The sequence below is a fragment of the Mastomys coucha genome, unplaced genomic scaffold (genome assembly GCF_008632895.1).
Source record: "Mastomys coucha isolate ucsf_1 unplaced genomic scaffold, UCSF_Mcou_1 pScaffold12, whole genome shotgun sequence".
Lineage (NCBI taxonomy): Eukaryota > Metazoa > Chordata > Mammalia > Rodentia > Muridae > Mastomys > Mastomys coucha.
Genome location: NW_022196894.1, coordinates 5,076,027 through 5,090,605, shown reverse-complemented (window position 1 = coordinate 5,090,605; position 14,579 = coordinate 5,076,027). Strand labels below are relative to the sequence as shown.

At 43.5% G+C, this 14,579-nt stretch overlaps 1 protein-coding gene across 4 annotated transcripts in view; it reads left to right on the top strand.

Annotated features, from left to right (window-relative positions):
* Usp7 (ubiquitin specific peptidase 7) overlaps positions 1 to 14,579 on the top strand; it is a 66,525-nt gene that overhangs the window by 45,093 nt on the left and 6,853 nt on the right. For all 4 annotated transcript variants that reach the window (XM_031362117.1, XM_031362125.1, XM_031362133.1 and 1 more), the window contains 17 exons: positions 413 to 551; positions 1,633 to 1,721; positions 2,787 to 2,895; positions 3,846 to 3,976; positions 4,428 to 4,482; positions 5,384 to 5,464; positions 5,559 to 5,649; positions 7,010 to 7,092; positions 8,394 to 8,503; positions 10,221 to 10,377; positions 11,174 to 11,318; positions 11,643 to 11,773; positions 11,932 to 12,066; positions 12,486 to 12,587; positions 12,788 to 12,893; positions 13,621 to 13,713; positions 13,801 to 13,868. In XM_031362117.1, coding sequence (XP_031217977.1) covers positions 413 to 551; positions 1,633 to 1,721; positions 2,787 to 2,895; positions 3,846 to 3,976; positions 4,428 to 4,482; positions 5,384 to 5,464; positions 5,559 to 5,649; positions 7,010 to 7,092; positions 8,394 to 8,503; positions 10,221 to 10,377; positions 11,174 to 11,318; positions 11,643 to 11,773; positions 11,932 to 12,066; positions 12,486 to 12,587; positions 12,788 to 12,893; positions 13,621 to 13,713; positions 13,801 to 13,868 — 1,825 coding nt within the window. The remainder of the gene's footprint in view (positions 1 to 412; positions 552 to 1,632; positions 1,722 to 2,786; positions 2,896 to 3,845; positions 3,977 to 4,427; positions 4,483 to 5,383; positions 5,465 to 5,558; positions 5,650 to 7,009; positions 7,093 to 8,393; positions 8,504 to 10,220; positions 10,378 to 11,173; positions 11,319 to 11,642; positions 11,774 to 11,931; positions 12,067 to 12,485; positions 12,588 to 12,787; positions 12,894 to 13,620; positions 13,714 to 13,800; positions 13,869 to 14,579) is intronic.

The window sequence follows — 14,579 nt, the reverse complement described above, 5'->3', positions numbered from 1 at the left end:
TGTACATGCCACACAACCACTGAGCTACACTCTCACCTAGTCACAGTTGTATAAAACTTAAGACTGATACTTAAAGTGAAGGCGGGAACTTGTATTTTATACTTTCAAACACTTTAGGGGTTAAAAAAAAACATAGGCCAGTTCATAGTACACACCTTTAATCTTAGCTTTCAGAAGGCAGAAAGGCAGGTAGATCTGAGTTCTAGTCCAGCTAGAGTTACATGGTGAGATCCTATCCTCAAATAATAAACTAGAACCATGAGCTGAGCTGCCACAGTTGTGACTTCAAATCCTTCTATCCTATCCAAGGTAGATTTTCATGTGCTGGTTCTGATATTTTAAAAATGTGTGGGTCTCAGTTAAATATGCCAGCTAAGGTTTGGTGGGTTTTGTTTCCTTCCTTTTCCAATAGGTCATGGTCCTGTCATGCACAAGCAGTGCTGAAGATAATAAATTACAGGGATGATGACAAATCATTCAGCCGGCGAATCAGTCACTTGTTCTTCCACAAGGAAAATGACTGGGGATTCTCTAATTTCATGGCCTGGAGTGTAAGTGACAGTGTTTAGTCTCAGTATCTCAACTGGTATTGCTGGTCTTGCTCTTTTAGTCTTCAAAAGCCTTGCTTTGTGAGTTGAGCAGGTAGACAACTGAAAGTTGGTATGGCTTTCTGGCATTATGTATTCAGTATATGTAAGGATTCAGGTTGCAGCCTTTAAAATTTTACTTTCTATGCTGTGTGCATATGGTGTGCAAACTTTATTATCTTTGTGTATGGCTGTATGCAAATACTGAGCGTGGGCACACATGAGCTAAGGTGTGCTCCACTTGTGTGGTTCTGTGGGTTCAGCTCAGATGACAAGTACCTGCTCTCTGTGTCATCTTACTGCCTCCTCAGGCATGGCTCTGCCCTTCCTGACAGGGCTTCTCTGTGTGTGGCCCTGGCTGTATTGGAACTCACTAGGTAGACCAGGCTGGCCTCCACCAGCCTCTGCCTCTGCATCCTGAGTGTTTGAGTGCTGGAAATAGATGTGTGGGCCACTACCGCCTGGCATCGAGTATAAAGTTTTAGAATATCTTTCAAAAACGTGGGGGGGGTCTCGCACCACAGGGGCCAGGGCTGCTTGTGGGCTTCTTTGGGGTTAGAGCCTTGGCATTTGTGAGCTGTGAGGTGTGGGTTACTTGGACCAAATTCTGATTCCCATGACAGCAGCAAAACTGTTGGCAGAGCTCTTTCTCCAACCCACTAAAGCACGTTTTAGTTTTAGTCACATGGTGACTAAATCCTTCCTAGTAGGGTTGACCTTTCTTGGGGCTTCTTTCTGCAGAAGTGGCCAGTGGTGGGCCTTGGCATGCTGTTCTCTAGTGAGAGTACTTTAGACTCTCACCAGCTCACTCAGGCTGTGACAGTAAACCCTGAGCCCCTTTCCTTTGCTAAGCTCCTAGGGAGACATACTTAACACAGACGGGACCACTTCCAAACTAGAGCAAAGTTGTGCAAAAAATTTAAAGGAGTTCCCTATTAAATTTTGAAGTAGTACTTTACTGAGTGCAGAGTACAAAGGCAGTCTCCTCTTTTCTGTAAAGTGGATCTTGTGTGTTCTTATGTGAGTTGATATTTTTATTTTACAGGAAGTGACTGATCCTGAGAAAGGATTTATAGATGATGACAAAGTCACCTTTGAAGTTTTTGTACAGGCAGATGCTCCCCATGGAGTTGCGTAAGTTTTTGTTCAGTTGAGTACCTCTGTACTGTTCTGAAAGCCACTACAATATGTTTACAGTCTTCAGTTTGACCCCAGTATTCACCAACATAGTTGCCTCCTTCACAACCTCACCAACATAGTTGCCTCCTTCACAACCTCACCAACATAGTTGCCTACTTCACACCCTCACCAGTGGGTTTTCTGAATGTAATCAGCCATCACTGGTTTTCCAGTCATAGTCTTATCTATAGAGAAACCAGGGCCTTTGTGTGCATGGCTGTCACGGGGAATGTGCTGAGACTCCTGACAGCTCCAGTGGCTTTGCAGGTGTAAGGCTCTAATCTGGGCTATTGACCAGGTCCTGGGGCTGCAGTTGCTCATCCTCTCTGGTGTTGGCTCTTACTCTTGTTAGTATGTAATGGGATCGGAAGTAGTTTTCTGTTTACCAGTAGATTTCTCTCTGCTGGGTGGCCATATGGGTTGAAAATATCTGGGACACAGCTTAGACTACCATTTAAGTAGCCACTCAGATAGCATAACAAAGAGGTGCTGACCTTGGGATTTAAAAATGCATTCTAAAACTTGAAAGTCTACATTCCCGTCATCTCCTAAGTAATTGTGTTCCTATAGATTTGGTGGTAGGGGTATCTGGAGTATTCAGCTGTCCATCTTACACATTAGGCATTCACATTTTGGTGTGTGTGTGGGGGGGGGTCAGATTGTTCTGTAATCACATTTGATGTAAAAGGTAACCCCTAGTTTCTGAGTCCTGATCTTTATAAATGATAGTGGTGCTGAGAACTGTTAGGAGCCGTGTGAATGCTGAAATTGAGTTTGAGTGGTCATGGCAATGAAAGATCCGTGTAATGTGAGTGAGGTCTTAGTTCCCAGTGTTGTGCCTGGAGGAGTGGTCTGTGGGCTGTGTTCCTTTATCAGCATGCTAGATAACAGAAGAGGGCATGACACAGTCATACTCAGCTATACAGATGCTAGGGGCAAATGACAAACTGAGCCCTGTATATTATAGAAGCCAGGTGTCCCACCCGGGCAGTGGACCTTCAAGCTTGGACTGTCTTTCAGGTGGGACTCAAAGAAGCATACTGGCTATGTCGGCTTAAAGAATCAGGGAGCGACGTGCTACATGAATAGCTTGCTGCAGACCTTGTTTTTCACAAATCAGTTACGCAAGGTAAATGAATAGTATTCCTTTCAGCAGCTTTCTGCCTTCTCTTCTGCAAGGTATGTTAAAAGCCTAGCTAATATTCCCTTCTGCCCAGACAGCAGCCCTTTGAAATGTATGTACCGCAGGGAGGCCTTGGAGGCTGTCTGTTAGTCTCTGGTGGTGGTGGGGTCCACCTGCTCTTGGAGCCAACTTATGTGATGAAATCTAAAAATACAAACACCGTGATGATAACAATTAATTGCTTCTAGGACTAATGCTTCTATCTTTAAATTATTCCCAGGCTTCCCCCTAACCTTATTTAGAGATAAAGTCTCTAAGTAGTACTGGCTCTCTGGTAGCTGACATGCTGGCCAGAGATCTGCCTGCCTGGTTAATGTAGAGTGCTGGGATTAAAGATAGGTGGTACCACACCCAGCCCCACACCCTCTTCTTCACAAACAAGGTTAAGGAGAGGGAGTGTCTAAACATGTTCCTAGACTTTAAACTCACTTAGTAGTCTTTGTGATCCTCCTGCCTCAGCTTCTTAATAAGCAGTTTGAATCTAATGATGGAGGGTGGTGCTTTTCTGACTGATGGTGTTTTGCGGACAGTATGAAGTGGGACAGAGAAGGTACTTGGTAGGTAGGCTCCCTGTGTGTCTCATCTGCTCACCTCTGTGGCAGCCGCTCTCTGAGGTGAGAGCTCATGGAGTGGTAGCTTGAGTGCCATCTGCATTTCATCATCTCTGGTTCTTAGACACTGGCAGGGTTAAATGTGCACCACCCCAGGGAGTGATGAGCTGTAGGTGACTTCAGTTTTTTTGCATTCTCTCTTGTTTTTTTCTAAATTGTCTCCAGACATTGATGGTTTACAAACTTGGGCATAGTTAAGAGCCCCTAGCGAACTGCTTTACTCCTTATGATAGTAGAAATGATACTTTTACCTAAAATTAAACACTTCTAAATCAATTCTTTTAGGCTGTGTACATGATGCCAACAGAGGGCGATGATTCATCTAAAAGCGTCCCTTTAGCATTACAAAGAGTGTTCTATGAATTACAGCACAGCGATAAGCCCGTAGGAACAAAAAAGCTCACAAAGTCATTTGGGTATGTATCAGCGATCCACCTCCATTCTGCTTTCTGTGTAAGGGACAAGAGTGGAGACAGGAGTGCCCGGCATCGGCTCAGGCAGGCTCACGGCTGGCCCAGGGCTTCTAGGCTTCCCCTCTTTGGAAGTAAGGCTTTGTGTTAGAGCTTTTCACCACTTTGCTTTTCAACAAAGGGGCGTGTCTAGCTTTGAAATGTATGTGTATATAACTTGTAGATACCACCTTTTAGATTTTAAAAAACAAATTTAAAATTTTCATTGACTACTAATAAAATTCAGTTTAATCTTTGCATTATGACAATCCCCAAGATACTCTTTACATACAAAAAAAAATACCACTGAATTTGAGGCTAGAGGTTAATTCAATTTAGTTTGCAGTCTAGATTGCATCTTAAGTTCTTCCCTGAAATGCAGAAATTGAAATGTAGATACTCCTTTTCTCTTTGCAAGGTGGGAGACTTTAGATAGCTTCATGCAACATGATGTTCAAGAGCTTTGTCGAGTGGTAAGTTTCAAGAGTAACTATTTGATTCTCAAAGTGAATGTTTGAGGCAATGCTAGAGGCCTACCAAGTAGAGTTTCACAGCTAAGCAGGCCATTTGCCTTGGTTTAGGACTGATGTGCAGGCCAGAGTTAAAGAGTGCTGGGGTTCCACTGACATGCCTGGTTTAGGGCTCGTCTAGTTTGGAACCGTGGGAAGGACTGAGTCAGAAAGTGATGCTGGGGAAGGCTAAACAGATGTTGCTGTGAGTAGCGGGTTTCTCATTGGTTGCCTGAGCACAGGAGTCACAAAGCTAGGGGAACGCACGTTGGTTTAGGGAGCTGCAGACACTACAGAGGCGGTGGTGCTGTTGCCTGTCCCCATTAGTCACTAGTCATTCCTTCCTGGATTGAGGAAGGACATAGATGCGTGCTCACGCAGACGTGGAATGGATGTTCAAGGTGATTGGCTGGGCAAGGTGTGTTTTCTTTTTTGCAGCACTAGCTGGATTGAATCAGTTCATTAAATATCCATGGACAAACCAGTCAATCCTGTTGACAGGCTCAACCTCATTAATCTCTTGGTGTGGACCATTACGAGTTAAGTTTAGTGATCAATTTACATGCTTTTCCACAGAGGTAAAATAAATATAAAAAATGCTTCTAAAGGCACTCCAGATTACTAATTCATTCCAAAGACTGTATAAAGGGTTAACCTCAACTTTTGCATGTAGATATATTTTTGTAAAAGCAACAAAATCCAGCCAAGAAAGATTTGTATGTTTTTTTTTTAATAATTGCATGCCAAAGGTAATATATTTATAGTCTAGAAATTCTTTGACTGTTGGCATTTCCAAGTAAAGTGTTAAATTACTATGTATTACTCAAGTATAAGTTGTTTTTAATGCCCAAATCTTCTCTTTCAGTTGCTTGATAATGTGGAAAATAAAATGAAAGGCACATGTGTAGAGGGCACCATTCCAAAGTTATTCAGAGGCAAAATGGTGGTATGTGAGCATTAGTTTTAAAGAATGGCTTTGAAAGATTGTAAATATAGACTTGATAACCAGTGCTGAAGCTGCCTTCTATTTATTCCTACAGTCTTATATTCAGTGCAAAGACGTAGACTACCGTTCTGATAGGAGAGAAGATTATTATGATATCCAGCTAAGTATAAAAGGAAAGAAAAACAGTAAGTCCTGTTTCCATACTTCATTGTTCCTCTTGCTCAGTGTCTCATTTTGTACAGGGATTGTATTACAATAGAGGCTAGATGCAGGGAGTGACATTACTAGCATACAGCACACTGAGTGACCTCCTACTTCTGCACATCCAACTCTCAGAGCAGCAGCATGTCCAGCTACCCCGAAGCCTCTTGTGGCATGCCCAATCCCTGGATCCCCCTCACCTCTCAGAGGAAACACCTCTAGCATGCAGCAACTTGGTCCAGCCTAGTTGTAGTTTGAGCCCTTTTCAGCATCATGTTCGTGTATGCCTCATGTGTTCCTTACATGAGCAGTGGCTTGATCATCATGTAGTGTTGGTTTTAGGGGCCTTTATCTGCAGGTATATTGCTTAGCTATAGGTTCAGGCCAGTGCTCTCATTTTCTGCTTGCATTTATGGCAGGCTCAACATCATTTATCTCTTGGTGTGGACTGATACATAAGTTTAGTGATCCATATGTGTGCTTTTCCACAGAAGTAAAGCTAGTGTAAAAAATGATTCTGTATATTTGATTGTAAAGTCTGATGTAGATGAATTTTTCCTGGGCATAGATTCCAGAGTGCCAGGGGTTTTATTTGTCCACTGTCTTTCAGTTAGGTCCCCTTTCCTTTGTTAAGCTGGAGTTTATGATTACTGTGCATTGTTTTCCCATGGTCTGCGTAGACATCTCTATCTTTCTATCACATCTCATGTTCCATCCAGTCTCTTGCTGCATGGGTCTCCTTTGCTGTTTAGTTCTTACTGCCTTGACTTCCGCTTCGTTGTTCTCCCTGGCCCTTCTCTTCCTTTATCTCAGGACTCCTGTCCCACACCACCTATTGCAACTGCTGACCTGACTGTCTGGTGTGTGTGTCCCCCATTCCTCCCAGAGAAGGCCTTTGTATGACTGCCTAACCTCACTCCTCCTGCTACCCTTTGTTGAATGACACATGTTGATTTTAGTGAAATCACTGTGCTAGTTGCTCTGTTGTCACTGTTCAGGGCTGATGTCATGGTATCCCATGCAGCTCCCATCTTTTGCCTGGTTCCTCTTCATCCAGCCCTTGAGTTTCACACCCTGTTTCTGGCCCACTGATTGTGTATGCCGAAGTCCCATGCTGTCTTAATTGATTAAGTGTTTCAGCAGCATTGAAACGCAGTACTTGAGTTCCCTTCCTTTCTCTGCTGTATTTTGACAGGGAGGGTTGCAGTGGCCCCCAGCACTGCATATAGCTGCTATTGGCGCTCTGCTGGGTGTCCTCGTCACATTAACATGTGTAATGTCCACCCAGGCTGCCTGTGGATCATACCAATTGACCTGTTCTTCTTGTTTCTTTTTTTTTTTAAGTATTTGAATCATTTGTGGATTATGTGGCAGTAGAACAACTAGACGGTGACAATAAATACGACGCTGGGGAGCACGGCCTGCAGGTAACCTCCTTCCCAAGCTGTCTCCAGTCCTTTACCCAGGCACTGATCACACTGCTGTGCTTCCCTGTGCCTTTGAGTTTTTGAGCCCACAGGCGGTTTCTCTCTTTGAGTGGTCTGATGAGGTGGGGGTAGTTGATGGAGAGGTGAAACCTGTTTCATTGGCAGAACTAGCAGAGTAGGTGAAGTGTGCTGTGAGGATTAACGATTGCTGTTTTGTGCCTCACCAGAACATTTCCTGACCTTCATATCAGAAAGTTTCTTGGTTATTGTTTTTTCTTTCTTTCTTTCTTTCTTCCTCTCTTTCTTTCTTTCTTCTTTTTTTTTTTTTTTTTTTTTTTTTTTTTTTTTTTTTTTTTTTTTTTTTTGATACAGGGTTTACTCTATGTAGTCTTGGCTAACCTGGAACCTGTTTTCTAGACCAGGCTGGCCTTGAACTCAGAAATCCGACTGCCTGTGCCTCCCAAGTGCTGGGATTAAAGATGTGAGCCACCACGGCCAGACTCCATCTTGGTGCTTTTGAGATAAGGTTTCTCCTTGTACCCCTGGATGTACTGAAACTGGCTCTGTAGACCAGGCTGACCTCCCTCTAACCACAGTTTTCTTGTTAATAACTTTTTGTGGTTCTCTGTATTTCACAGTGTTTGATGGCTATAATATTGCTGGTAGCAAGTGAGTGGCCTTTTAAATAAATGACCAGTGTTCCCCTGCTGGCCATCTAGGTTAGGTTGTAATCTCCCATAACTAGAGGCTCTCTAAAGAGACATCAAAACTTGGACACCACCATCACTCCTAAGTGTATTCTTCAGTGATGAAACTGTTATTTTAGTTTTATGTTCATGTACATGCATAATGTGTGTGTTGGAGACATTGGGAGGTTGGGGCAACTTTGGACACAGCTCTTTCACTCCATCTTCATGTAGTTCCAGGGATCACATCAGGTCTGTCACCCCTGTGGGGCAATTAATTGTCTTCACCTGTGAGCTATCTTCTTGGTCAGAAACACTTCTTTTCTGACTTGAGAAATAGGTAAAGCTGGATGTGATGGGGCACATGTCTAGTCCCAGTATTTGATAGGCAGAGACAGGAGGCTTGAGGCCAAGACAGGAGTTCCAAGCCAGCCAACATGACATGGTAAAACTCTTGTCTCAAAAAACCCAAGAAAACTGGTAAACCTGGAGTGGTAACTTAGGAGACAAAGGTAGGAGGGTTCAAAGTTTATAAAGTGAGACCCCCCCCATCTCCAAGAAAACCAAAAATACACAGAGGTGAACTAAAAATCACCATTTCTTCTCAACTTCCAGGAGGCAGAGAAAGGTGTGAAATTCCTAACATTGCCCCCAGTGTTACACCTGCAGCTAATGAGGTTTATGTATGACCCGCAGACGGACCAAAACATCAAGATTAATGACAGGTAATGGGGAGTTTGAGGGGCTCAGGGTGAGCTCTGTGCTGTGCTGTCTCTCTTCTGACAGGTGGTTGTTCACAGTTGATTGTTCCTTTCAGTGATAGTGCCCCGATCCCAGCCCTCTGCTCTGCCACATTGAAGGCAAAGGACAGGGTTTTCTGATAGGTCACAGAGTTTGTCTTTACCTTTTGACTAAATGTAGATTTTTACCACGAATCAATGTTTTGTTTTTAGTTTCCAGAATGAGCTAGGAATGATGTCTCTACCCCATTATAGTTTTTTCTCCATATTTTTAAGACAACAGATTCAAGAATTTAGGGATGTGCTTCCATTGGTAGCATGTTTAGCCGCTGTATGTGAGGCCTGGGCTTCATCCCTAGCACTGCATGAACCAGGCATGGTCCAGCATAGGGCAGGTGGAAACACAACATTAGACGCTCTTTCAAGATACATAGATACACAGTGAGTTTGAGGTCAGCCTGTCCTAAGTGTTAATGAACCTTTGTATGAGTGATGATAAATGCTTTCTCTGAGTTGGTTGGTTGGCTGGTTGGTTGGTTTTTTGTTCAAGACAGGAAGGGTTTCTCTGTGTAACAGCTCCTGGTAGTCTTAGAACTCACTCTGTAGAGACATTGCTACTTGTCTTATTTGAGTTTGTATACAAAATTTTACCCTGATTAATTTGAACATCAACTTTGAGCAGGATAGATGATGGTTACCATTTAGGTTTGAAGATAGAATAGGACCGAATTAAATTTTTTCCACAAATGGAGTGTGTGCTCAACTGCCTGTGTTTTCTGACATGTTTTTTGCACACCTCTTTTTATCCCTGTTTTATTGGAATTGTTGCCATCATTTTAAAAATTGTGAGATTTTTTTTCCTTAAATGTCCAAGTCGGACATTTTTAGCTGACAGTCCCAAGGTGGTAAGGCTGGATTCAAGCAGCCTTCAGCTACTAGGTTCCTATACACATTTGAACGCTGTTCCACTGTGTGTGGCTTTCCTTCCTGTCTCTGAAGGCTATTTATTTACTTTAATTTTGAGACAGTTTAACTCAGGCTGTTTGCCCACTCACTAAGGAGCACAAACTTCTGATCATCCTACCTTCACTCTATTGAACTGAACCAACACACATATACCCAACTGGTGAAAGAGCTCATGGCCTCATAGATACTGGGCAGGCACTGCACCAACTGAGCTGCTTAGCCTGTGCTTGAGTACGGTTTAATTTATCATTGGTAAGATTTGACAAACTAAATCACAAGTTAAAAGGCCAATATCTTAGGGCCATGTCAAGTACAGTACCTTTGTAAAATTTACTAAGGGTAAAGATCTTTTTTACACACACATATCTCTTTGACGAGCTTGCTCTTTCAAAGCAATGTACTGAGGACACATCATGGTGTCCTCAGTACATTCCTAGATGTCTTAGGCTTATGTATGCACTAACATTTAGTTCACTGTGAATTTATTATGAGTGGTTAGGTGAACTCTTAGTATCTTAGTGTTCTCACTGAATTTTCCCTTAACTATAAATTGATAGAATTTTTTTTGTAAATAGGTATTCCTTTAGAAGTAGCTCAAGAGCCTTCAGAGTTGTCCATAGTCAATTTTGAGTTCAAAAATTAAAAAGCTCTAAAGGATACCATACTTTACATGCAAATCAATATTGATTTTTTTAAAAGAATTTTAATACTTCTTTTTAAAAAATGTTTTGAATAGGTTTGAGTTTCCAGAACAGTTACCACTTGATGAATTTTTGCAAAAAACAGATCCTAAGGACCCTGCAAATTATATTCTCCATGCAGTCTTGGTTCACAGTGGAGATAATCATGGTGGACATTACGTGGTTTACCTAAACCCCAAAGGGGATGGCAAAGTAAGTGCTGGCCTTGGGTGCGAGGTTTAAAAACCATGCCTCTTCCTGCTTCATGAACTTAGTTCCTTCCTGGCCCTTGTATTTTGGGGGAGAAGGGGACTGTGTGTATGTGTTTAAACAAATGACTGAATGCTGTTTTCTTATCTAATTTTTGACAATGTGAAGGTGAATGGAACATTAGAGTGTACTTCTGTGCTAGTAGTTAACACTGTACCTCACAGAATCTCTCTCATGCAAGTGATGAGTGCTGACATAGCAGTTTTCGTTGGCTGGGCAGGGAGGCTTCATCGCATCAGGGCGTTGCATGTGTCCACCGTCATCCTCCGCGTGCAGTCCCTGATGTGGCACCCTGCCATGGTCTTCATAATGGTGGGAATGAGTGTGGTGGTCTGTGACAAAGTAGGTTTTCAGAATAGATACGCTTTTGGCTGAGGCATTTAAATTACTTTGTCCAAGACAAAATAGAAGATCATTTAAATCAGAAGCTTGCCACAGCATTTTGGTTTTTTGCTTTATTAAAATCTTACATTGAAATGTACAACATGAAGTTTTTACTTAATTTATTGTACTCTGCCTGTTAATTCTCCAAAGGGTTGGTGCTGTGTGAATACTTGGTCCAAAGTTGGAAACAGGCTATTCGAGTAGGTAGCAAGTACCACCAGTGGGCACATAGTTCCTCCCTCAGATTTTGAGCAAGAAAGACAGAAGTCCTCTGGGTCTTGTAGGGGTGCGTGTGTTTCTGCTCAGCAGTGCCTTTGGTGCTGTTGTCTGCTCACATCTACCTGCTTCCTTCTAGTGGTGTAAATTTGATGACGATGTGGTGTCCAGGTGTACTAAGGAAGAAGCTATTGAGCACAATTATGGGGGTCATGACGACGATCTATCTGTTCGACACTGCACAAATGCCTACATGTTAGTGTATATCAGGGAATCAAAGCTAAGTGAGTACCAGTGGCTTGTGTTATACTATGACAGCTTGATATAGTTCTGCAGAGACTCTCTCACTGCCATGGCTTTCTATCTGTATAATGCAGCACCATAAAGCATAAAGTGGATGCTTTGTTGCCTGCCCAGAGTTCCCACCCCCACACTCCCTCTGTCTATCCCCATCATTTAAAAAGCAAGCTGTGCTGGGCTTGTGGACTCCACACGGTCCCAAGTCCTACCACAGTCCTAGGTTATTAGTGAAGACCTAACATGAGGCCTTTGCAAGGAGGGGACACCAGAGTTAGCACCAGGTGAAAGAAGATGCATTTGTCCTGCAGGTGAAGTGTTACAAGCTGTCACCGACCATGATATTCCTCAGCAGTTGGTGGAACGATTGCAAGAAGAGAAAAGGATCGAGGCTCAGAAGCGGAAAGAGCGGCAGGAAGCCCATCTCTACATGCAAGTGCAGGTCAGCCTTGGGCCAGGGGGACAGAGATGCAGTGCTGTGGGCATCGGGTGCAGCTGCAGGAGCTCACTAGAGGTGGAGAGACGAGTGACTGGAGCCTTTTGAGTGTGCTCAGGGTGATGGGTCTCACCGGTTGTAAGCTTAGTTCTGTGTACCTTCAGATAGTTGCAGAGGACCAGTTTTGTGGCCACCAAGGAAATGACATGTACGACGAGGAGAAAGTGAGGTACACCGTGTTCAAGGTTCTGAAGAACTCCTCCCTGGCTGAGTTTGTTCAGAGCCTCTCCCAGACCATGGTGGGTATAGCTCCTCTACTCACACCTTGATACCATGGGAGACCTGCTACCTTAGGTGATTGACTGTGTCTGAGCCCTGCCTGAAAAGAAGATGTTGAGCCAAGCTTCTGACCCAGCTGTCAGAATCTTTAATCTCAGCATCTGCTTCCTTCAGTCCCAAAACCCTAGCATGTAGTGGATTTCAGAGGAGGAGCTTGTGGGGACTATGCCTGTACTACCACCACCAGTTTCTGGGAAAAGAGCCTTCTGTGCTAAGCCCTGGAGTGTCATTGTAGTCCTCATTTTCTAGAAGGCACAGATTGTCATGGGACAGGAGTGTAAAGTTTGATCCTATCCTGTTCCCTTTTACTCATAGAAGCATTAAATTGATAAATAAGATGCTTGTTGTTTATTTTAATAAAGTTTTGAATTTTTTTCAGGGGTTTCCACAAGATCAGATTCGATTATGGCCTATGCAAGCAAGAAGTAATGGAACAAAGCGGCCTGCAATGTTAGATAATGAAGCTGACGGCAATAAAACAGTAAATATTGTTGGTAGATCCTCGGGTGTCTCGTGTGGAACTCTGCGGGAGGCTCTTGTCCTGCAGTTAGCAGCCTTGTGCCCCTTTGGGTTGCGTTCAGTAGAGCTGGACATTCTCTGCACTACTCAAGTGTAGTTGTCAGTCGCCCCATCACCTAAGCCATTGCAACCTTCTAAAACCAGCATCTCTTTTGGAAATAGATGATTGAACTGAGTGATAATGAAAACCCTTGGACAATATTCCTGGAAACAGTTGATCCTGAGCTGGCTGCTAGTGGAGCAACATTGCCCAAGTTTGATAAAGATCGTAAGTGCCCACGAGCCGCCTGCTACTTTTAGAGCAGTCAGTAGCCTTGGAGTCCTTCATTGATGTCAGCAGAGGGCTGAACCTTTCTTGGAGAGAGAGCTCCTGGGGCCTCCAAACTACTCATTCAGTCCCTTCTGTGCTGAGGGCTCAAAAGGAGGCCATAGGACCCCTGCTCTGGCTGAGCCTCCTGTAAGAGGGAGCAGACAGCAGGGATGCTGTGGTCCTGGCTCGTGTTCATCACTCTGGTCAGATGGCTAGGCAGGGGTTGCAGGCATGTACGGGGTCACGTTGCAGATGCTTCACCTTAAGCCATGTGGCCTGTGTGAAGGCATGTTGAAGCAATCCTGGCTATGCCACTCAGCAGGAGGCTGTGACACAGACTAGCTTCTCTTGCTCTATAAGAGCAGACAAGGGGCCACTTTTGTGAGGACACTCAAGCTGTCTTTTGACATAGTCACCTGGGAATTCTGGTCTAGTAGTCCGTGCCAAGTCTCAGTTTTACTGCATTGAGTATTCTGTTCACCTCAAATACTGGGTCATGAGCTGTGATTTGTGGAGCCCAACTCTGCCATCACAGGATCAGCTTCCTGAAGGACCCTCGTGTCACTGTTACTTTCCTGGGGACTTCTCACTGTGAGGGTTGTCACTTAACCGAAGCTTACCTGTTAGCATTTTCAAACATTGTACTAAAGATTAAGACGCTAACAGCCTGTTCATCAACTTGTAGATGATGTAATGTTATTTTTGAAGATGTATGACCCTAAAACACGGAGCTTGAATTACTGTGGACATATCTACACACCCATATCCTGTAAAATACGTAAGTCCTGGCTGCGCTTCACTTCCTTCGGCCTAGATTTTGCTTAATTCATTCCAGTTGTATACTTAATAGGTTTCTTCACTCTAGGTGACTTGCTCCCGGTTATGTGTGACAGAGCAGGATTTATCCAGGATACTAGCCTTATCCTCTATGAGGTTTGCTTCTTTTATTTCTCTGTAGTCCTTACATCATTTCTGCTTGGGAGGGAGGTTGTTCTCTCAGTCTTGAAAATCATTATTGCTTACTCTATACTTGACTTAGGTCATGTCTTTCTTGGTGAGTAGGATGGGTGTTGAAACAAGGTTTCCCTGTGTAGCCCTGGCTGTCCTAAAACTAAAGCCTGATTTGTAGACCAGGCTGCCGCAAACTCAGATCTGCCTGCTTCTGCCTCCCAGTTGCTGGGATTTAAAGGCGTGCACTACCACCAGGTCCTCTACACTTTAGTTGACAATTACAGGTTTTTGTTTGTTTTTGTTTTTGTTTTTTTTTCCAAGACAGGGTTTCCCTGTGTAGCCCTGGCTGTCCTGGAACTCACTCTGGCCTCGAACTCAGAAATCCGCCTGCCTCTGCCTCCCAAGTGCTGGGATTATAGGCGTGTGCTACCACTGCCCGGCAATTACAGTGTGTTTTGTTCTATTTTGTTTTGTTGAGAAAGGGCCTCAGATAAAGCAAGTGGATTCAGGCTCCTTTATATATAGCTACTTTGTATATTGCTACGTTGGCCTTTTAATCTTACCACCTCAATTTCCCACCACACCCTGCTTGCTACCCATTTTAAATATCTAATTTTTTATCTGTTTAGGATTGGGGATCATTAGATACTTAGAGATTTGTTTTTCCATTTGTATTTTAACTTAATAAAAATG